The 22,725-nt window shown below is 40.9% G+C and overlaps 1 protein-coding gene across 1 annotated transcript; it reads right to left on the minus strand.

The window, feature by feature from the left end:
• Positions 1 to 12,194: 12,194 nt before the first annotated feature.
• On the minus strand, positions 12,195 to 22,112 carry RFXAP (regulatory factor X associated protein). Its single transcript, XM_030818520.1, has 3 exons — positions 21,335 to 22,112; positions 15,785 to 15,892; positions 12,195 to 13,653 (listed from the first exon to the last, which is right to left on the minus strand). The coding sequence occupies exons 1-3, from the start codon at positions 21,932 to 21,934 to the stop codon at positions 13,543 to 13,545; spliced, it is 819 nt and encodes a 272-aa protein (XP_030674380.1). The 5' UTR covers positions 21,935 to 22,112; the 3' UTR covers positions 12,195 to 13,542.
• Between the last annotated feature and the right edge of the window lie 613 nt (positions 22,113 to 22,725).

Raw genomic sequence — 22,725 nt, forward strand, 5'->3', positions numbered from 1 at the left:
CCACAAATTTTGTGGCTTAAAACAGCACAAATTTGTTTTACAGTTCTTACCCTTACAGTTCTTGAGGCCAGAAGTTTGAAATCTGTCTCACTGGGATAATGACAATGTGGTGGCATGGCTAGTTCCTTCCGGAAGCTCTAGGGGGAATCGTTCTCTTGCTTTTCTTTTCTCTTTTCTTTTCTTTTCTTTTTCTTTTTTTTTTTTAGCTTCTGGAGGCTGCCTGCATTCCTTTGGCTGGCTATGCTTTTCTTGAATCTCTCTAACCTGTTGCTTCCATCATCACATCTCCTATTCTTCCGTAAGCAAGCATTCCTCTTGTAAGGACACCTGTGATTACATTTAGAGCCCATCCAGATAATTCAGGTTGATCTCTCCATCTCAGAATCCTCAATTTAAGCACCTCTGCAAAGTTCCTTTTGCCACATAAGACAACATCAACGAGTCCTGGGAATTAGTACAAGGATATCTTGGGGGGCCATTATCCAGCCTATCACAAGACTCTACTACTGATACTAGAGGGAGGCAGGGAAGTGCTGGGTAGAGAAGGGTGGGGTCCCCAGGTGAGGGCTCCACGCTCGGGCCTGTGCCCACAGACCTAAGTGAGAACAGGGATTCCTGTTTTCTCACCCAAATGTTGCATTTCCCAAGACCACTCTGGCCTGCCATGCCCCCATCCCATGGCCCTATAAACCTGAGACCTTAGCAGGCACAGACACAAGTGCCTGGACATGGAGAGGAGCAGAGAAAGAGAGTGGCAGAGAGTGACCAAGAGCGGGAGTGGCAGGGCGACATGGCAGAGAAGGGAAGAGGCGTCTGAACATCTACCGAGAACAGCAGGACTCCAGGGGAAGATCACGTTCCCACTCCATCCCCCACTTCCGGTTCCGCATCCATCTCGCTGAGAGCCTCCACCACTCAATAAAACCTTGCAGTCATCCTTCAAGCCCACGTGCCATCCGATTCTTCTTGTACACTGGGGAAGAACTTGGGATACAGAAAGCTGTCACACTGGCCACTGCCCTTGCAATAAGGCAGAGGGTCTATCGAGCTGATTAACATAATCCTTCTGCAGATGGCAAAGCTGAAAGAGCACACTGTAAGACACGCCCACTAGGGATTCGGGAGTCACAGACAGCCATCCCTAGATGCTGCCCTGAGGTCAGAGCCCAGAAGCGTTCCCCACGGCCTCTGCACCTGCCTGTCTGCATGCTCCTCCTAGGGGTTTGAGCAACAGGGAGACCAAAAGAGTGAGCCATACCCCTGTCGCATGCCCTGCAAAGGGGATAAGGGAACTCTCGTTTCACTAGTTATCTTGCGCTCTAATCAGAACCATTATCAATGGAAGTTAATGGTTAAAAACCATTATCTATTGTTAATGTTATTAGGTTGTATCCATTTCCTTTAACATAGGGTCCTTCTTACAGCTGTCAGCTGTCCAATAAACCAAGAATTTGACTGACTTACTGTGTAACTATGGTAGGTTTTACTTCAGTGACCTCCAACGAGCCACACACATCCCAGTGTTGATGGCCACCCACATGACTTTGGGTTAGCCATGTGACCTAATTTGGCCAATGGCATGTTAGCAAGCATTATGCAAGCAGAGGTTTGAACGAGTACTTGCACAATGGGGCATGTCTTCTTGGAACAGTACTCTTGGGAGCAAGCCCCCATGCTAGACTACTGAATGAAGAGATGTCTGTGGGTCACGTGCAGTGGCTCATGCCTATAATCCTAGCACTTTGGGAGGCCAAGGCAGGTGGATCACCTGAGGTCAGGAGTTTGAGACCAGTCTGGTCAACATGGTGAAACCCAGTCTCTTAAAAATACAAAAAAAAAAAAAAAAAAAGTTTGCCAGGTGTGGTGGCACATGCCTCTAATCTTAGCTACTCAGGAGGCTGAGGTAAGGAGAATTTCTTGAACCCAGGAGGCAGAGTTTGCAGTGAGCCAAGATCGCACTATTGTACTCCAGCCTGGGCGACAAGAGCAAAACTCCATCTCAAAAAAAAAAAAAGAGATGACTATGCACAGAGGCTCTGGAGAAGGGGCCAGCAGAATCTCTAAAGGCCCAGATAGTAAATATTTTTGGCTTTGTGGGCCATGTGGTCTCTGATTGTCACAACCACTCAGCGCTGCCACTGTAGTGCAAAAGCAGCTGTAAAGAGCACATAAGTGAATAAGCATGGTCGTGGTTATGTTCCAATAAAACTTCGTGGACACTGAAATTTGAATTTCATACAATTTTCACATATCACAAAATATTTTTGTTTTGAATTCTTTTTCAACTATTAAAAAATGTAAAAGCGATTTAATTACTGAAAATGTAAAAATTACTGCTCATGGCAGTACAAAAACTGAGCATGGGTTGGAGTTGCACAGGGGCCTTTGGTTTGAAGCCTCCAGCTCTGGAGGATGGGAGGTCATCTTGACTGTCCAGTCATAGCCACACTCCCATCTGAATGCGGCCTCATGAGATACCCCAAGCAAGACTACCAGAAGAAACGCTCAGCTAAGCTCAGCCAACCCACAACATTGTGAGGAAAAAGAAAAGAGGTTGTTATTTGAGCCACTGTGCTTTGGGGCTTTTCAGTCATCTAACACATGGCAACAGTAGCCAGACCTGTAGTTGTGCCTATCATTCAGGTGTTTGGAATGTTGATAAAACTTTGCCTGCTGTTCATCAAGAGGTCTCAGGTAAGCAGCTTATCACAAAATACAGGCAGTACCTGCAGTTTATTATATGGTTGCTACTCTGGTTCTGATCAATATCTTCTTCAGCTTGCTATGCCTGTATGTCAACTATTTAAGAGATTTCTGTTCAAAATTCTTACTTCCTTTTCCAAGATCATGTGAGAAGGTTTGCCATTTTGGTTGCTAGAAATAAACCCATCAATTCCTGCCTCCTATTGATAGAGGCAGGAGAGAGCCAAATGCCTAGGCAGACAGGGAAGGGTCCCCAGAGAACCTCTGACCCATCCAGGTCACTGTGCACAGGGGGCTTGCCTAAACATGCCCACGGTGAAAAATTCTGTCCCTTAACACGTGCACAATATGGGAAATAAATCAATAAGGAATGGCTCAGACTAAGGGCTCATATGCACACTGAGGGAATGGGGTGGAGCCACCAGGAATTCATGCCTTATGCAGGGGAGGAGCCTGGTCTCTTCAGCTTGTTTGTGGTGACCTGGTATTCAATTTGTGAGGTGGGAGCCTACTGGTGGGAACCCCCCCCTTTTTTGGTGAGAATTTTCTTTTCACTTAATAAATTCTGCCCTCCTCACCCTTCAATGTGCCCTTGTGCCTAACTTTTCCTGGCTGTGAGACAACAACCCAGATTTAGCTGAATTAAGGAGTAAAAAATCCTGCATCACTATTATTAACACTAGGGATGAGCTATTACATTTCCCAGCAAGGGCACAGTGTAGGCAGCCAGGCAGCACTGGCCTCTGAGGACGCTGCCGATCCTGCCACTGCTGCACTTGGCATAGTCACCACAGTGGTCCCAGCATCTGACCTTCAGCACATAGCCAGAGAGACACTCAGGGACTGGTGATCTGCTGCTCAGAAAGCACTCAGCACTCAGCCTTCCTCTCCAAACTGGGCACCTGAGATTTGCTCTGAATGTCTCAGTTCTAAGTTGTTCTTGCCCTTCAGAATGGGCAGTGCCTGGCCTGGGCAGGGGCTAGAGTGACTTTCAATTGCTAACAAAGCAGGACATATTGAGGAAAGTGAGATACGGGGTGGACTTTATAACTCATTAAAGGTAGCAAATGTCTGAGACTAACTGCAAAAGGCAATTGATTCTTTGTTGTTGGCATTAAAGAGGTGAAGAAGAAATAGAGACACAGTAACATATCATTTGGGCATGTTACCCAGAGAAGGGCACCCAGATAAGACAGCAATGCTTGTTTTTTCTTGGACAAGCATTTCCCTGGCCAAAAGGGTTCACCTAACTACCCCAAGAGGCAGGGTGCACACGTCATGATGGATAGTTTAAAAAGAAAAGGCCAGCTCTGCAAGTATAAGAGGAACTCAAAAATAAGAGTCTCAGCACACCCTGCTATGAAGCAAACTTGAGTTTCCATACTGGCAGACAATTTTAGGTTTTCTCACAAAAATATTGATCTCTCTAACACTCAGTTTGCCTCATTTGTTTTGTTTATGGAGACAGGGTCTTGCTGTGTCACCCAGGCTGGAGTGCAGTGGCAGGATCAGGGCTCACTGCAGCCTCAACCTCCTGGGTTCAAGCAGTCCTCCCACCTCAGCCTCCTGAAAAGCTGGGGTCACAGGTGTGCACCACCACGCCCAGATAATTTTTGTATTTTTTGTAGAGACAGGGTTTCACCATGTTACCCAGGCTGGTCTCAAACTCCTGGGCTCAAGTGGTCTGCCTGCCTTGGCCTCCTAAAGTGCTGGGATTACAGGTATGAGCCACCACACTGGCTGGTTTCCTTCATTTTCTGAAAAGGATTGCTGTCACAATTACCCTCACTATGCCCCCCACAAGTTTCTGCAGATGCTTCTAATCAGCATGATGGTGAAGTGCAGGTATGCATGTATAGTTTAATGATATAACCATATTACCATAATAAACACTAACAATTTTAACGCTAATATTTAATGTTAATTAATATATTACTATTAACATATCCTGCTGCTTATTAGATTTTCAAAGGCAACCGGTATAAAATCTTATTAGTGCTGACTGTGGTCTCCAATTTAAGAAGAGTAAATCATTCGAGGTGCAATTATAGGAGGAACACAAACAGAAAATCCCACTAGTCATAACTTATCTTCTGGTTGTCTTCCTCAGCTTTCCGTTTTGTTTTCATGCTGCACCTACTCTTGGAACCTCTAAAGCCCAAGCTACAAACAGCTCATAAAAATCAGCATCTGTGCTTATGAAATACATCTTAAGACAGGCTACATCCTTTTCTGCTACGAGGGTAAAGCTCTGAAGAGGAAAGATTTACTTTGCTGCAGTAGATGATTTTTTAGAAAGTTCATCTCCAATGCTTTAGAATAATCCAAACAACTATTTGGAGGATGGAGTACTATATGTTAGGGGTAATGGGGGAATTACCCCTTTACCTTTTGATTAAAAGTTGAGATCAAATCACCTAATTATTAAACATGCCAAGTATTTTCATTAAAATGTTTTAAAAACAACTGTTAACTTCAAACTCAATAAAAGCAGTCTTTAAATCAGATTTTTTTTTCTATAGTGAGGCAAGTCTGCTAGATAAACGATAGTTCAGCCCGTATTCAAAGAAACTGCTATCTGAAAACAGGTCCTAATCCGTGTACCTTCAACAGTATCTGTGGTCATGAGTATAATATTCATTTTTCTAGCTAAGGAAGTTAGAAACTAAAGACAGAAACTGAGGGTGTAATAGTGATTTTAAAAAATACTAAAATTTCCATTTCAATGAGTTACACAAAAGCAATTAGAACTATTTGACAATATTCATATTAATTATATTTTCTAATTCTAGAAAAATAAATGGGACATTATAAATCAGTAATCATTTGAAATATTCCAACTGGAGACTTTGTTTTTTGTTTTGAGACGGAGTCTCGTTCTGTCGCCCAGGCTGGAGTGCTGTGGGGCGATCTCGGCTCACTGCAAGCTCCGCCTCCTGGGTTCACACCCTTCTCCTCCCTCAGCCTCCGGAGTAGCTGGGACTACAGGTGCCCACCACCACGCCCGGCTAATTTTTTGTATTTTTAGTAGAGACGGGGTTTCACCATGTTAGTCAGGATGGTCTCGATCTTCTGACTTCGTGATCTGCCTGCCTCAGCCTCCCAAAGTGCTGGGATTACAGGCGTGAGCCACTGCACCCAGCTAAGACTTTTTAAACCAAGACTAGAAACCCAGAAGCCATAAAAGAAATGTCAGACATACTGAAATACACATCAAGTAAAAGCTCCTATGGCAAACGATACCATAAAAAAGTAAATGAACACATTTTAGATTTGGAAAAAAAAGGATAAAAGTGACAAAGGTTTATATTTCATGATATTAATGAGACTTTTACACCCTGAGCTAGAAAAAGGGAACCTAACAGAAAATAAGCAAAAGGTATGACTAAGCAATTCACAGAACAGCAAATCGAAATAAGCAGCAAGCATATAAAAAGATACTTTAGGCTGGGTACAGTGGCTCACACCTGTAGTACCAGCATTTTGGGAGGCGGAGTTGGGCAAATTGCTTGAGCCCAGGAGTTTGGGACCAGCCTGGGCAACATGGGAAAAACTCATTTCTACAAAAAATACAAAAATTATCCAGGAGTGGTGGTACGCACCTGTGGCCCCACGTACTCAGGGGGCCAAGGTAGGAGAATCACTTGAGCCCAGGAGGTTGAGGTTGCAGCAAGCTGAGACTGCACTACTGTGCTCTAGCCTGGGCAACAGAGTGAGACCCCCATCTCAAAAAAACAAAAAAACCCCAAAAAAACAACAACAACAAAAAACAAGAAAAGATGCTTTAATTTACCAGTATTCCAGAAAATGCTAATAAATGTAACAATATTGGCAAAGATGTGAGGGAAATTAATTCTTTTTCATTTGTTGGTAAATATGTTAAGTGTTACAGATTTCCTGGGGAAGGGAATATAACAACATCTATTTAAAGGAAACATATAGCCCTCTACTCAGCAATCCCACTTCTGGAAGTCAATCCCAAGGCCATAAAACCACCAATATATACCGGTACATAAGGACACATTACAAGGATGTCTGCTGCAGCACTGTTCATAGCGGCAGAAAACAAGACACCAAGTGAATGCCTATCAACAATGGAGTAGTTGAATAAATGATGGTGCATTCATATTATGAGATACTCTGCAGCCATCTAAAGGAATGACTTAGAGTTATACAAGTGACTCAGAGGGACTTCTACACGGTATTGAATAAAAAAAGCAATATACTGACAAGCGTGTATAATATGCCCACACTTTTCTGTAACGATGACAATTCTAAATGTATACGTGTGTTCATATATGATTATACAAACATGAAAAATCAGACTACATCCTGGGTAGTTGACAAAGGTTACCTGGAAGTTGGGTGGTGCATGGAAGACAGAGGGTAAGAAAATTTTCAAAAGGAACAGAAGGGGGTAAAAAGTTAAACAAAAACCTCTCAGTATATACAATATGATTATTAATGTATTTCTATAAAATTGTATGTGTATGCATACAGAAAGTTTCATTTAAAAAAATTTAATTACTTAGCATTTATTGAAGAGCCTACTGTGTTAGAATAGGCACCTGCAGTCGGGCACAGTGGCTCACGCCTGTAATCCCAGAACCTTAGGAGGCCAAGGTAGGCAGATCATTTGAGGTCAGGAATTCGAGACCAGCCTGGCCAACATGGTGAAACCCTGTCTTGGCTAAAAATACAAAATTAGCCAGGCTACTCGGGAGGCTGAGGCCGGAGAATCACTTGAACCCGGGAGGCACAGGTTGCAGTGAGCTGACATCGTGCCACTGCCCTCCAGCCTGGGCGACAGTGAAACTCCATCTCAAGAAAAAATAAACCAGGCACTTGAAAGTGTTAGTTTTTACTTTAGCAACAACATACTATTCTGGAAAAAGCATCATTTCTGGAGACAATTTTAGGTTCAAATCTTGGCTCTGGCTCTAACAATATGACCTGTTTTATACGTCACTTTAACTTCTCTGATTTGCTTTCCTCATCCCAAATCGAGGACTATACTACTTGCCTTGCAATGTTTTGAGGTTCAAATAAATTAGCACAAATGAAAATACTTCCTAAAATAATATAATTAAGGTTAACATAAAATCTGTCTTTTAACATATTCCAAAAATCAAGGCTTAATTTGTGCAAAGGCTTTACTCTTATGGCCCAATGATGGTGCATCCACTGCCAAAATGCAAGGGGCATGTCCAGATTGCATTGGCCCATGACGAAAGCTTACAACAGTGTGCAGTAAGTCATTTGGAATCAGAGGGCCTGGATTTAAGTCCAACAGCTGTGCAGTCTTGAGCAAGTGATTTAACCTTTTCAAGTCTGCTTCTGTGTTTATAAACTAATAATTGTGCATGCATTATGGGATTGCTGTGGAGAGCAAGCAAATATGCAGAATTGTTTTGAAAACTATAAAGTGCTAGAAAATTGGCAGATTTTGTCACATTGTCTTTAGATTATACTTTCTTGGTGTATCTCCAGCAGGGAACTATATATTTTGGACCCCAGGATGGCCTGTAAACTCCAAGGGGAAATCTCACTACACATAAGTGTCACATATACGTAAATAAAGATTCACAAGTAAAATATTTTTTGAAATTTTTTAGAAAAATAGAAAGCAAAGGAGCAATTACTGTAAGCATAAGTTGTCTATACACCTCAATTTTTTTTCTTTTTTTGAGACACAGTTTCACTTTGTTGCCCAGGCTGAAGTGCAGTGGTGCAATCTCAGCTCACTGCAACCTCCGCCTCCTGGCTTCAAGTGATTCTCGTGCCTCAGCCTCCTGAGTAGCTGGGACTACAGGCACGTGCCACCATGTCTGGCTATTTTTTTTTTCTTTTTTTGTATTATTAATAGAGAAAGGGTTTCACCATGTTGGCCAGGCTGGTCTCAAATTCCTGACCTCAGGTGATCCACCTCCTTGGCTTCCCAAAATGCTGGGATTACAGGCATGAGCCACCGTGCCTGGACATCAATTTCTAACAAGATTTTTTTAGTTTGTAGTAAGAACAACATTTCTGAAAAGGTCATATATGCATGGTAAGAATTCAAGCAATATAAAAGATCATTTCAACAAAAGATTGTCTCCTGACTACTGAACCCTCCCATCCCATGCCACCAGTGCCCCAATTTTCCTTTGTGGCAGTTTGGATTAACTACACCTGAAGCAAAACATTATTCCATAGTTTTCTACTTTTTTTGTCTTGCCATTTTTTTAAAATCGTGTTTGCAGTGCTCCAGGGCTCTGTTTGATGAGCTGATGCAAAATGCTTTGAGCTTCTCCTTGAGGTAGTCCTCCCTGGGTAACTTTCCTGCCATTAAATCCTAAAGGCTTATTTAATTGCTCCAAACCAACTCTTCAAGCAGAAGCCTAAGGGTCTAGCTGCTGAGCATTTCTAAGGGCCAAAGGTATTGATAAATATTTATTATAGAATAAAAATTGGGGCTGTCACTAATTGATCGTAATGCGTACTGCTCACTTCCTGAGTCCATAGATTCCTAGCTGAAATACCTTGTGCTCTCATTCTTCCGACACTTACACTGCAATGTCATAGGAACCTCCAGTCTCCATTAGCCTCATTTCTTCTCTGCTCAGCTCAAACCTATGCCTAAAGGTCCTTTCAGAGGCATCCTAACGTCTTCATCCCTTACTTCCTTGCACCAAATGAACCCTACATCAAGCCTATCATCTATGTTTCCTACTAATACAGATGGCTGAGCCCAGTGAAACAGCATCACCTAACTGCAGATTGCCATTACAAATTCCTGGTTTCCAGTAGGCCAAGTCTTTAATGCCACTTGTCAATCCTTTTCCCTACAGTATTATTTAGAAAATAGATTTGGCTGGCTGTCACAATAATAACAACCATGGTTATACCATCATCATAACTGTGGTAGAAACAATATACTCCATTTCTTTTTCCCATAGTAGTTGAAAGACAGGGCATCCCATGCTAGTGTGGTGGCTCAGTTCCCTGAGGACATCCAGGGACACAAATTCCTTCTATTTTGTTATTCCCCCTTCCCTAGTGAATGACCCTCATTTGGCCCATAGATGCTCCACTGCTTTGTTCACATTCCCGGCAGCAGGATGGAGGAAGAGAGGAAATGGGCTGCTTGCCCCGGGCTGCCATCTGGAAGTTGCACTTATCACCTGTGCTTACATCCCACTGGCCAGAATTTACTCATATGGCCACACTCAACTGCAGGGGTAGCTGAGAAATTCTTAAAAAAATAAAATCAACTATTAAAAAAATTGAAGTGTAAAATACATACTGAAAAGTACAAAAATCATAAATGCATAGTGTGTTGAACTTTCACTAATAGAACACACATGCCTAACCAGCAACTGGAAAAGCAAGCATCTCTGGAATACCAGAAACCTCCTCAAGCCTTTAGACTGTATCCTGCTCCCACGGGTGTTTTATCCTGCTTCTCTGTTCTGACAGCATAGTTTCACCTGCTTTTCTACTTTATATAAATAGAATCGTATACACGTCATTTGTATCTGGATTCCTTGGCATGGTATGTGAGAATCAGCTACGTGGTTATATATGGCTATGTTCCCAACCCAAAATTCTACTATGAAAGAAGGGGGAAAATGCTCTCAGAGGACTACTAGTAGGCTACTAGCTACTAGCCATCTCTCTTTTTTATTTTTTTAAGACAGTGTCTCACTCTGTTGTCCAGACTGGAGACAGTAGTGCAATCCCAGCTCACTGCAGCCTCTGCCTCCTGGGTTCAAGCAATTCTCCTGCCTCAGCCACCCAAGTAGCTGAGATTACAGGCATGAGCCACCATGCCTGGCTAATTTTTGTATTTTCGGTAGAGACAGGGTTTCACCACGTTAACCAGGCTGGTCTCAAACTCCTGACCTCAAGCGATCTGCCTGCCTAGGCCTCTCAAAGTGCTGGGCTAACTTTGGTGAGCAACCGTCCCAGCCGCTACTAGCCGTCTCTTTCACTGACTTTAATGTTATCTTCCTAATATTTTCTTTCTAAAGCCCCTTACTACTTCCTGCACCCCACATTATCATATGACTTATTTTCCAACTTTGCTGGAAAATGGAAGCTGTGAATTCCTTTATGTTCTTATTACTACAAATAGACATGTATATGAGGCATATCTCCTCAAATGAACTGGCACAGAATCACTTGTGCCATATTTTGTTAGAGCAGTCATAAGCCTGCCCAGATTCAAAAGGGTAGAAAATTTATATCTTAATGGACAACAGTGCATAAGAGCATGTGGAGTGAGAGATACTGTGCAGACATCTTTGAAAAATATGGTCTGCCACACCTAGCTTGAAAGCATTTGCACAGCTATTTTAAATCACAGTAATCATATACAGAACTGTGAGAAATAATAATGAATTGTTTCAAGCCATCAAATTTTCAGGTGATTTGTTTTGCAACAATAAATAGCAGCTAGGTGTATCAGTTACCTACTGTCACAAAAATGCTGCATCTAACACACTACCCCAAAACTCTGTGGTTTACAATCATAATTTATTATTGCCCACCAATCTACAGGTCAGTTTGGTGGCTCTGCAAATCTGGGCCAGGCTTGGCTGATCTCAGTTGGTTATCAAGTGTATCTGCGGTCAGCTGGCAGGCTGGCTGGACAGCTTATCTAGCATAGCCTCACTCACATGTGTGGCTGGTTGCCAGCTGTTAGCTGGTACAATACAGGTGACTGGACTATGTGTCTCATTATCCAAGAAGCTAGGCTGGGCTTCTTACCATGGCAGCAGGTTAGGACTCTAAAAAAACAAGTGGAAATGTTCAAAACTGTCAGAAGTCTATTCAGAGCTGGCATCTTGTTATGTCCTCTGCATTTTATTGGCAAAAACAAGTCACAAGGCCAGTCCTCTAGATTTAACGGGTACGTAAATAAACTCAAGCTCAATGGGTAGGAGGAGCAGCAAAGTCACATGGCAAATGCCATGAGTAAACACCAGGATAAAAAACTGGAAACACACTGCAATACATCTACCCAAAATAAACCTTATTGCTTTATTGATCATTTTATAAGGTAAAAAAATGTCTAATGTGGCAGGCAAAAATTAAATTGTGTTGAATATTGTCCTATTATTCTTATCCAAATTCATGAACATATTCCTAAAAAATATCCTTGGTAAAGATTCTGAGCCTCTCAGTTATCTATCCCACGTCTGACAATTACTCATCATCACAAAGTTCTTACAAATATTTAAATTCAGTCCCTTTTCATTCAGCTCTCACTGGGCTATTATTTTCCCTCCTTTCCCATTTCCATCCATTTCCCATTTCCCTCCTTTCCCATTATTCCATCTGAAGAAGCATAAGCTAATGTTTTTCACCATAAAGGGTAACTTAAGCTTCAAAAATACTCTCAACATCGTAAGTATGAGAATCAACTAACAGTTAATAACAGACAGTAGATGAATTCCTCTGCATCTAGTAAGAATAAACTAAAGAACAGAATAAAGAAATCAGCCAACTCAAAGGTCAACAACTGGACTTTAATGAATTAATTTTGTTAAAAGTGTTTTGAACAGATATGCCAGTAAAAACACACACATTTAGAAATGAACAAAAACATTCTTGCTCTCCATAAGCACTTCCTAGAACAGCCATGATTAAGTTGAACTTTATATATAGAGTTTAAAAAACAAGTAACAAATTTTTGTATAGTTAAACTTGAGACACATACATTTATATCCCAATATTGGATATATTCTCTTGACATTTAATTTGTTATTCCTATTGGTAGGTTTGCCTTTTTAAAGTTTTAAAGTTTTCCTAGGAGAAAGTATAAGAAAAAGGTATCCAGATTACCTATCATTTTTGAACATTACTTAGGAATAACAGTTTTCAGATAGCTCAATTGTGAAAAACAATGACAAAATGCTGGAGTGTTAGTTTTATTTTCAGGATCTCCTTTTTGAAAAGGATCTTTTTCATTTTGTTTAATAAAAAGTAAGTATAAGAAAAATAATTTTGTCTTGGTATTGGTGGGCTGAGATCTATACTGTTCACAAATTCAACAAACAAGAAATGTCTGCTTTAAGAAATCAGCACTAACAGGTAACATGAAAGAGAGAAGCCAACTGTAGGAGACACATCCCAGTGTGCTTAGTTAATCTGTCAAGTTTTACTAGCACACCTCTGAAAAGAGATGCACATCTTAAATTCACAGATATTAAACAATAATCACTTTCCTTACATCTATATAAAATGTCTTACCTCTTTGACAGCTTCAGTCTTAACTGCAAAGAAAGGTTATTAAGAGAACCCAATTATAGGTGCCCCAACTACATGTTAACACCACAAAATAGCCATCAGCATTTCTTAAGAGTGTTATTGGCACTGTGGGTGAGACGATCCTTAGTATGTGGGACTACCCTGACACTGCAGAACATTTAGCATTCCTGGCCACTCACTAAAAGCCAGCGGTTTTCAAGGTCACTATGACAATCACATTGAACCTTGATGAGAACCACTGAGCTAGACGAGTCAAGATTAGTATCTATTAACTTTATGACTTCCACAGAAAGTAACTGCTTCATTACCTTCAGTAACAATGACTGAAGAGGAATCTATTTTTTAAAAACATTATAATTAAATGTTATTTTGGAAAGATAAGCTGACTTCTTCAAACTCATAGTAATCTGAAAGATTAGATGCACAAAGTGCAATACTTATTTATCCCCAAATGCACACATACATTTACAGGAAAATGTTTATGTTCTATAGGCATATATTATTACCTCATTTATGTCTGGTAAAAAATTATGCTCATCTATCACAATAAGATAAAAACCATGTAGATGTTCTTGATAAGTTCCCTCACATTGATGCTCCTGGAAACTGCTGCTGTCTTTGCTCCAAAACTTGCTGATTTAATAGTTGTTGCTGTTTCTGTAAAAATTGCACTACTTCTGGACTTCTTAGTAACGACTTAGAAAGAAAAGAAAAAAATTATTAATAGCATTAATCTACGTGATTAGACGGTTTTCATGCTATGAAATTACTCTGATGTGTCCCTACATATGATACAATATGTTCACAAAAATATGCCTGAATCAAAATCACTTTTACATCTGATGCACTGCAACTAAGCTGCAAACTAAAAATAATGTGATGTCACACATCAAAATACTAAAACCTAAAAATAACGCGTGAAGTCTGTTATTGGTGACTTTGTGCAAAAAGGAAACACCTTCTCTAATATGCCAGCAAATATACTCTCTTGAAATATGTAAGAACAAAGGGCTAAAAGTAGCACTGACCCAGGATTACAGCAAGAAAAAAAATGGAGATGAAAGGGGGCCACATGTGAAAATAGCAGCTAAATGCCAGTTTGTACATACATATAAACTAGTGCTAGAAGTCAAATTTCTCATTAGCCAACTGAGTCTTCATAAAGAAATTAAAAATTGTGTGTATAGGCGTGCATATATATATATACATATATATATCGGTATATACCAAAATTTCAGGAAAAAAACTAATATAACTGCTCTAAAACATCCAATACCTTTTTGTACATTCATCATTTTAAAATATAGTTGTAATAATATAACAAATATAACAGACTATGATTAACATATTATTATTAGAGACAGGGTCTCACTCTGTTCCCCACGCTGGAGTGCAGTGGCGTGAGCATAGCTCACTGAAGTCTTGAACTCCTAGGCTCAAGCAATCATCCTGCCACAGTCTCCTGTAATATGTTTTTATAATAAAATACTTACATAAATTTATAAAGAAAAAAATCTTTGGCCCCAATAAGCTGCAGAAAGACAAACTGAATAAAGTGAACATACTATCATTAAATACTGACTTTCAGATTATATGTATTATATCTTAGTACATTTTCTATTTATTACATAGTTTTGTTTAAAAATCATCTTAGCTGTTATGACACTGTTGGACATTTAGGCTGTTTCAACTACCATTTTTACTATTTATGATAAATATATTCCTGGCAATACCTTTATGTTTAACTCTATCCATATTTAGGATTTACGTTCCGTAAATGTCTTCATATTAAATGTGATGTCTGAGTCAAAAGGGATGACTCCTGGTACCTATTGCCCAACTGCTTTCTGAAAGTGCCATACCAATATATAATGCCACTAACTACTTGAGAATGCCCATTTCATGAAAGTCTTAACATCACTGCATCACTGTGCGTAATCGTTTGAATAATTTTCATTTTTGTTTGTTATTTTTACTGATATTGAATACCTTTCCATATCATTTAATGGTATTCTGCCTTTTTTTTCTGTTTATATCTTTTGCAATGTATTGAAGCCAAAGGTTTTCCTCATCAAATTACAGGAATTTTTGTAATAACCTTTCTTTGCAGTTAAGACTGAAGCTGTCAAAGAGGCAAACATATTTTATATATATGTAAGGAAACTGATCATGTTTAATGATTTATAGGGTGCTCTGTTGCCTAGGCTGGAGTACAGTGGTATGATCATAGCTCATTGCAGCCTCGAACTCCTGGACTCAAGCAATCCTCCTGTTTCAGCCTCTTGAGTAGCTCGGACTACAGCTACGTATCATCACACTCAGCTAATTTTTAAATTTTTTTGTAGACGGGGTCTCGCTATGTTGCCCAGAATGGTCTCAAATTCCCAGCCTCAAGTGATCCTCCCACCTGGCCTCCCAAAGTGCTAAGATCACAAGCATGAACCACCATGCCCAACCACGAATATTTTATGTGATAAAATACCAGCCACATTAACCATAGTCTTTTATATTTGTTGTACATATTTTTGCTCTAGGTAATTGTGCATTTTGCCACCATTTTTGACTACAGCATTCATTTTTATGTCGTCAAGTTTATAATCTTTTCTCTGTGATTTTGTCTACACAAGCTAAAAAAAAAAAAATCTCATTACAGATTTTTGAGGTAAAGCTCCGATTCTTTTTTTAAAATTTTGACTTCTTATTAGGAATTTATTTTGATGTATAGTGTGATGTCATGAGCTAAAAATCTCAAAAATCTCAATAGTTCCATTTATAACAAACAACGTTTGTTAACACATTTATAACTGATTTACAAACGGATATTTACCAGTCTTTTTTGATTTAACACTTGTTCTAAAAGAGTAGGTCTTGCAGGACGATCCCCAAAAGATCCTGTTCTTTGTTTAACAATGGAGAGTATGTTATCTGCACTTTCCTGGGATAAATGATAAAAATGCAAATAGATAAACAGTTAACGTAATAAGTCATGATTACAGGTATTTCAAAGATGTAATGAACAGGTCTTTGCATTTCTTCCTTCTTCTTGCCCAGTCTCTGGGAAACTCTGGGAAAATTCTTCATTATCATAGGCAAAGTATTGGCAGTTAATTTAATGTAACATTCATCCTCGCTCCCTCTCCCCCCAGATTTTCAACCTGGGTTCTTTAGCCTCTTGGCAGGTCTCAAAATTAATAGTGTGTGTGATAGAGTGTGATATAGTAATAGTGTGAGAGGTGGGCCACTAAGATTGAGGCAGAGTCACTTGTGAGCTATTTTCAATATTACAAAAAATGCCAAGTGGAATTGACCATTCTCTTTACATAATGCTATTCAGGCCAAAACATAATCTGCTTGCCTTTGGATGAAATATATGAACTCAGAGGCAAATTATATACTGCTCAATAAGATATCTGATAGCTTTTTACCCAATTAACAACCAAAACAAATGGGGGAGTAGTAAAATATTGTTTAAAGAAGCAATTGATAACCAAAGCTTTCAAAATTTAGATAAACTTGCTTGAAAAAGCACTAGTATAAATAGTCTCCTGCCACCTGTATGAACAAAACAGGTAAGTCCTAAAATGATACCATTACCCTGAGATTTCACTGCCCAAAAACAAAATCAGCAGCACTTATTACCAAATATGTACCCCCAGTTACCTGACAGCATCTTAAATACTTGTAATTTTGCTGGCATAACAAAACATTGTTTAGTTGACTGAAATATTCTGACTCTTACAAAACTATGCCACAATACCACATCCAAAATTCTTACTAAGCAAATATAAAATTATAAATGTTTTACCAGAAAGCCATACCTTACATGAATTTAACCTCTTTGTTCTTTACTTGGAATATTATCTATGCTGTTTTTTTCTCTTGGCCTTCTTTCTACTGGCCTCTGAGTTATCTATGAGAATATCCCCTTAATCTCTTTCATTATGAGAAGTTTACCAACCTGATATTATAAAAATATTTCATCCCTAAACACTTTAGGCCTCAACACATAAAAACTGTAAAAAGAAAATTCTAATACCCAGAGGAAGCAAAAATAATTTCTTCCTCCTCCAGCAACACCTGAGTTGATTTTATTTATGAGATTCTTTCATTTTTATGTGCAAGATAATGGAATGCTGAAATTGACTTGATGGTACAGTACCCTCTGCCCTCACAACCCCACTATGGAAATTCAAAAGGTTAGTATCACAAAATATTAGATACTCAATTAGATAGAGAAGCTTATAGTGAAAATAACCTTTAGTCATCTAGTCCAAACTTGTACAGATGCTGGAATTCTTTTTCAAAAACTTTTAATGCTTTTTGTCCTACAGAGCTTACCAACTTTTGCCACATTTCCTTTGGTTTTGAATAGCTCTAACATTTCGGTAGAATGTTAGGTAGCTTTACTTAAGCTGAGCTGAAATACATCCTCCTTGTGATTTATGCCTAAGAGTCCTAGTTACCTGAGAACCATGCCATATAAGTCTACTGCTTCTCTTAAATGATAGCTTTTTAGATATTTAATAAGAACAATCCCACCAGCAGAGGTCAATTCATTTATCCCTAGTCCCTTTATGTGTCTCTCATATAGCATAGTTCTTAGATTGGTGGAGTAGACATTATACACACTTGTTCCTCATTTAACTTTGACTTGTGTAAGAAATATTAATTTTAGATACCTCAATTTCTTTAATTTTTTTTACCTTAATAAATTCTTCATTGGAATAGAGACCTTAATTTCTAATCTGGCTGCTCACAACAGAGCAGAAGACACCATCATCACCTGTCAGTCCTACTATAATAATCTTCGAAAGAGTCTCAAAATCTGTAGGCTCTCAACTTTAACCCACTCCATCAGGGCAGGATCCTCTGCTACTTCCTAATTAGATCACTTCATTTAAAGACTCCAAACCCAAATCCCATAGCCTGGCATTCAATACTATAAAAAATTGGCTTCAACCTATCTTTCCAAATTTCTCTCTCATGAATTTTCCACTCAACTATTTTAGCTAGAATAGTCCACTTGCTATCTTCACAAAAGTGTTTTCTGTATTCCTACTTCTCTTTCTTTACTGAAACGTGCTTCTCTTTCCTTTTACCTACCAGAATTCTAGGGAAGCAGTATAGTAAGGAGGTAAAAGTGAAAGCTCTAGAATAAGACCGCTTGTGTTTGAGTACAGTACTTGCTGGCTGTATGACCTAGGCCAAATTCTTGAGCCTCTCTGTGCCTCAGTTTCCATGTATGTAAAATATAGTATCTATCCCATTGCTGAAGGGTTGTGAGACTCCATTTATAGCTTAACACAGTGCTTGACACATAAGAAACTCAGCTCATTAAGCGTAAACTATTACCCATCTCTCTACTGAGTCACATTTCCTCTGCAAAGCCTTTCTGGAGTATCTCAGCCTACAATGATCTATCCTCCTCTGAACTACTAAAACCAGACTATACAGTTGGCTCTTATTATATCCTGGCTGGCACTGTTATTTTCTTTACACTCAGTTTAACAAAGATAAAGACTTACAGATCTTGTTACCTCCTCAGAACTGATAAAGTATCCCACAATATAAGACAACCTGGATACTAAGCTATTACTATTATTTGTTGCTTATAGCAATTAATTCCCTTCCATAAAAAGTCATGCAAATTATTTTACAATAGTGAAGCTAGGTGCAGTGGTGAAATAATCCCAGTTACTTGGAAGGCTGAGGTGGGAGGATCACTTGAGCCCAGGAATTCGAGGCCAGCCTGGGCAACACTGTGAGACCCATCTCTAAAAAATTAGATAAGTAAATAAATAACAAAATAGTAATAAGGTTCTTTTTGTGGGAGGTGCAGAGGGAGACTCTAATTCAGTATCTATTTGCCTTTTATACATTTTCCTCACTGTAGATGTAAATGTTAGGTAGTTTAAAAAAAAAAAGTAAGCAGCCATAGGTTAACTACTTCTTTCTTGAAAATAAGTATTATTAGGCCGGCGTGGTGGGTCACACCTGTAATCCCAGCACTTCGGGAGGCTGAGGTGGGAGGATCGGGAGTTCGAGACCAGACTGGCCAACATGGCGAAACCCCGTCTCTACTAAAAATACAAAAATTAGCTGGGCATGATGGTGCATGCCTGTAATCCCAGCTACTCAGGAGGCTGAGGCACAAGAACTGCTTGAACCCAGGAGGTGGAGGTTGCAGTGGGCCGAGATCGCACCACTGCACTCCAGCCTGAGCAACACAGAGTGAGACTCTGTCTCAAAAAAAAAAAAGAAAGAAAAAAAGTATTATTTTTCTCCCTCTCTAAAGAATTCGGAAGTGAATGAGCACCTGTGGAACATACTGAGGAAGAAACTTGATCACCTTTACTAACTTTCATTCTTTTCCAGATGCTTATTTCCCTAAATCCCCATAATCAGAGATTTGGTAAAACATAAGAATATGGATTGAGGGGGTTTTTAAACTAAGATTACAGAAGTCCTGAGCCCATTAATTAGTATGCAAAATTAAAGTTACGTAGTGGATTTTTCTAGGAAGAGTCTTCATTAAGTCACCAGATACTCAAAGGAGTCCTCTTACTACAAAAGAGTAAAACTTAAGGGAAAGAGAAGTCACTCAGTCCTAACCAGTGTGAATTAAGTATGACACACTGGCAACTGTAAATTTTAGAAATATTTAGAATATTATACTTTTTGTTTTTGAGACAAAGTCTTGCTCTGTCACCCAGGCTGGAGTGAAGCAGCACAATCATGGCTCACTGCAGCCTCAACCTCCTGGGCTCAATGATCCTTCCACCTCAGCCTCCCGAGTAGCTAGGACCACAGGCATGTGCCAACATACCTGGCTAATTTTTTAAATTTTTTATTGAGATGGGGTCTCCCTATGTTACCCAGGCTGGTCTCAAACTTCTGGGCTCAAGTGATCCTCCCTCCTAGGCCTCCCCAAGTTCTGGGCTTACAGGTATCAGCCACTGTGCCTGGCCTAAAACATTACATTTGTAAACAATTACAAGGTCTAATATTTTAGTAATGGAGCACTTCAAGTTCAGCCTGAAACTAAGAAATTTAAAGACTCAGAATACATCCTAGGACCCTAAGACAGCTTGCAGTTTAAAAAAAACTTTTTTTGATCACTTTTTTTTTTTTTTTAAGGAGACAGGGTCTCACTATGTCATCCAGGCTGGAGTGCAGTGATGCAAACAAGGCTCACGGCAGCCTCGAACCCCTGGTCACAAGCAATCTTCCCACCTCACCCTCCAGAGTACAGCTGGGTATACAGGCACTTGCCACCATACCTGGCTCGGATCACTTGAAACAAAATTAAATTTTTCTCTACACTGAGGGATTATATAGCTCTCACAAGAAGAAATACCTGCTTATCTGTGACAGCCTCAAACTATACCACTAACAATGACAATAATAATCGCTAAGGTTTGCAAACTTTAGCCAGTTGCTGGACACTGTGTGAGCACTCAATATGGAATGGCTCACATATTCACAGCAACATTATGAATGACACACGATTTTAATGCCCATTTTACAGAGTTTAATAACCTATTCAAGCCACACAGCCAGCAAATGATTGCAACAGGGATTTGCACCCAGAAGTCGAACTCCAGAACACTGGTTTTACCTTTGGCTCAGTTCAAATCAAACAATCCAAAAGTTTTTTGAGACTTATACCCCATTATTATCCTTTTTTTTTTCCCCCTCAGGAGTACTAAGAAAAGGGGTAGTGAGAACAGGGTACTAAGAACAAGGATAATGAGAACAAGGTATATTAAGTATTGGGGTAGTAAGAACATGAGAACAAGGGACTAAACATAGGGGTACTGGGAACAGAGTTGTAAGAAAAGGGTACTAAGTACAGGGGTACTACAGACAGGCAACTGAGTATAGCAGTACTAAAAATAGGGTACTAGGAAGAGGGTTAACAGAACAGGACACTGAAAACAAAGTACTAAATACAGGAGTATTACAAATAGAGGTACTGAGAACTGGATACTGAGAATAGAGTAGTGAAAACAGAAAGAGATTACTTTCTCAGAAGTACCAACTTCATCTAGGTTCCTAAGTCTCCTTTAGCGATGAACCAGACCGATCATTTACTCTATGTCCTTCCAGCCATATCCCAGATCTATGACAGCTCTGCCGATATCACATTATTTTTACTGAAATTTCTGCACCTATCATATGAGTTCAACAGAATTGTTATTGCTTTGCACATGTTGGTATAAACTTTAATTTAGGGCAAACACTCTAACTCTCAACCACTAACCCAGTCACTGCAACCCGGCCCATTTGGAAGAGGCAGGCCCTGGAGATGCGATTTGCGTTAAGATTAGGTTTCTTCTTCCACCTCCCACCCCCAGGCCTCAGCTAAGTCTGATACCTCGAGTTTGACGTTTCCCGCGCTGCCAGTCGAGGCAGTCCCACCGCAGTTCAGGGCCTGGTCGCTCTTCTTCTTTTTATACTTGTCCTTGTACATCTTGTTGCGGTGTTTCTTGCACATCCACGGCTTGCGCTGCTTGGCCACCTGGCTCGTGGTCTCGCTGCAGCCCTCGTAGGTGCAGGTCTTGCTCATGCTGCCCCCGCCGCTGCCCCGCCTCCGGGCGCCCCCGCTGCTGCCCTCGCCCCCCGAGTGGGTCTCCTCGTCCTCCAGATCCTCCAAACTAGCCGCGCTCTCGCCTCCCCCCGGAGGGTCCGAAGTGTCTAGCAGGTCCGTCTCGTCCTCCCCAGCCTCCTCTTCGCCATCCCCGGCCCCTTCGCACAGGTACCTAACGGGCTTGCCCACCCCAACGCTGTCCCCGGGGGCCGCGGCCTCGTCCTGCCCAGCACAGGGTTGCATCACCAGCAGGGTGAATTGCGAGGCCGCGGCCGCCACCGGGGCTGGGGCCAGGGTGGGAGCCGCAGCCGGGGCTAGGGCCGCGGGGTGGGGCACGCCGCTGGCGGCGCCCGGCCCCGCGCCCTCCGTGACGCCCTGCGCCTCCATGCTGCTGAGACCTGGCCGGGGTCCACGACCCCGGGCTTTTAGCACCTGCCTGGCCTAACGGCACTTCGCAAACCAAAGACTCAGGACACGCTGGGGTAAAAGGCCCCGGTGCTGCGAAGGCGTCCCGACTGCGCCTGCGCGACCGAAGCCTGCGCTTCAGCGTGTGTGCGCCCGCGGGCTGTCAGGGAGCGCGGCGCCTCTGGGGGCGGGGCTGAGCGCGCCTCCGACGGGACTGACTGCGCATGTGCGGCTCCGGCTCCTTCGGCCAGCTGGGGGATTTGCAGACAGGGTCTGGGGGACTGTGTCAGGTGAAAACTTGCAGTGGTTGGCAAGGCAGCGCCGTTTTACCTGAACCTGTTGTATCTAAAACGGTTCAAAGCATCTTCTACAGGAGTTCCAGTGTGCAAATTAGGATTGTTCCTGAGCAGTCTCACGACTTGTAGTGTTAGGATGCTCATTTTATTATTTCCCCCCAAACTGCCTGCAAGGGGAGATTTGAAGCTGGGATGTGGTGGTGTCAGAGCCTGGAGCCACTAGCTCGCAGTCCATGAAGGCAGAGGTGGCTTATTTGAAAATAGTGGAGCGGAGAGGGGTGGGCCACACCTTTGGCCGAGTTGTATTTGTATTGAGGGATAACTTTGTTTTTTTCTCCTGGAAACTCACTTGATTTTTAATACTTGCTCTTTGCTGTGGCTGCTGAGATAAGTCTTAACTTTTTCATTTAACACAGTGAAAATGTGTGAAAAGGAATACTGAATGGCAAATGTTTAAAAAAGCAATGAATGTTTTAT

This window comes from Nomascus leucogenys, chromosome 9, assembly GCF_006542625.1.
Source record: "Nomascus leucogenys isolate Asia chromosome 9, Asia_NLE_v1, whole genome shotgun sequence".
NCBI classification, from domain to species: domain Eukaryota; kingdom Metazoa; phylum Chordata; class Mammalia; order Primates; family Hylobatidae; genus Nomascus; species Nomascus leucogenys.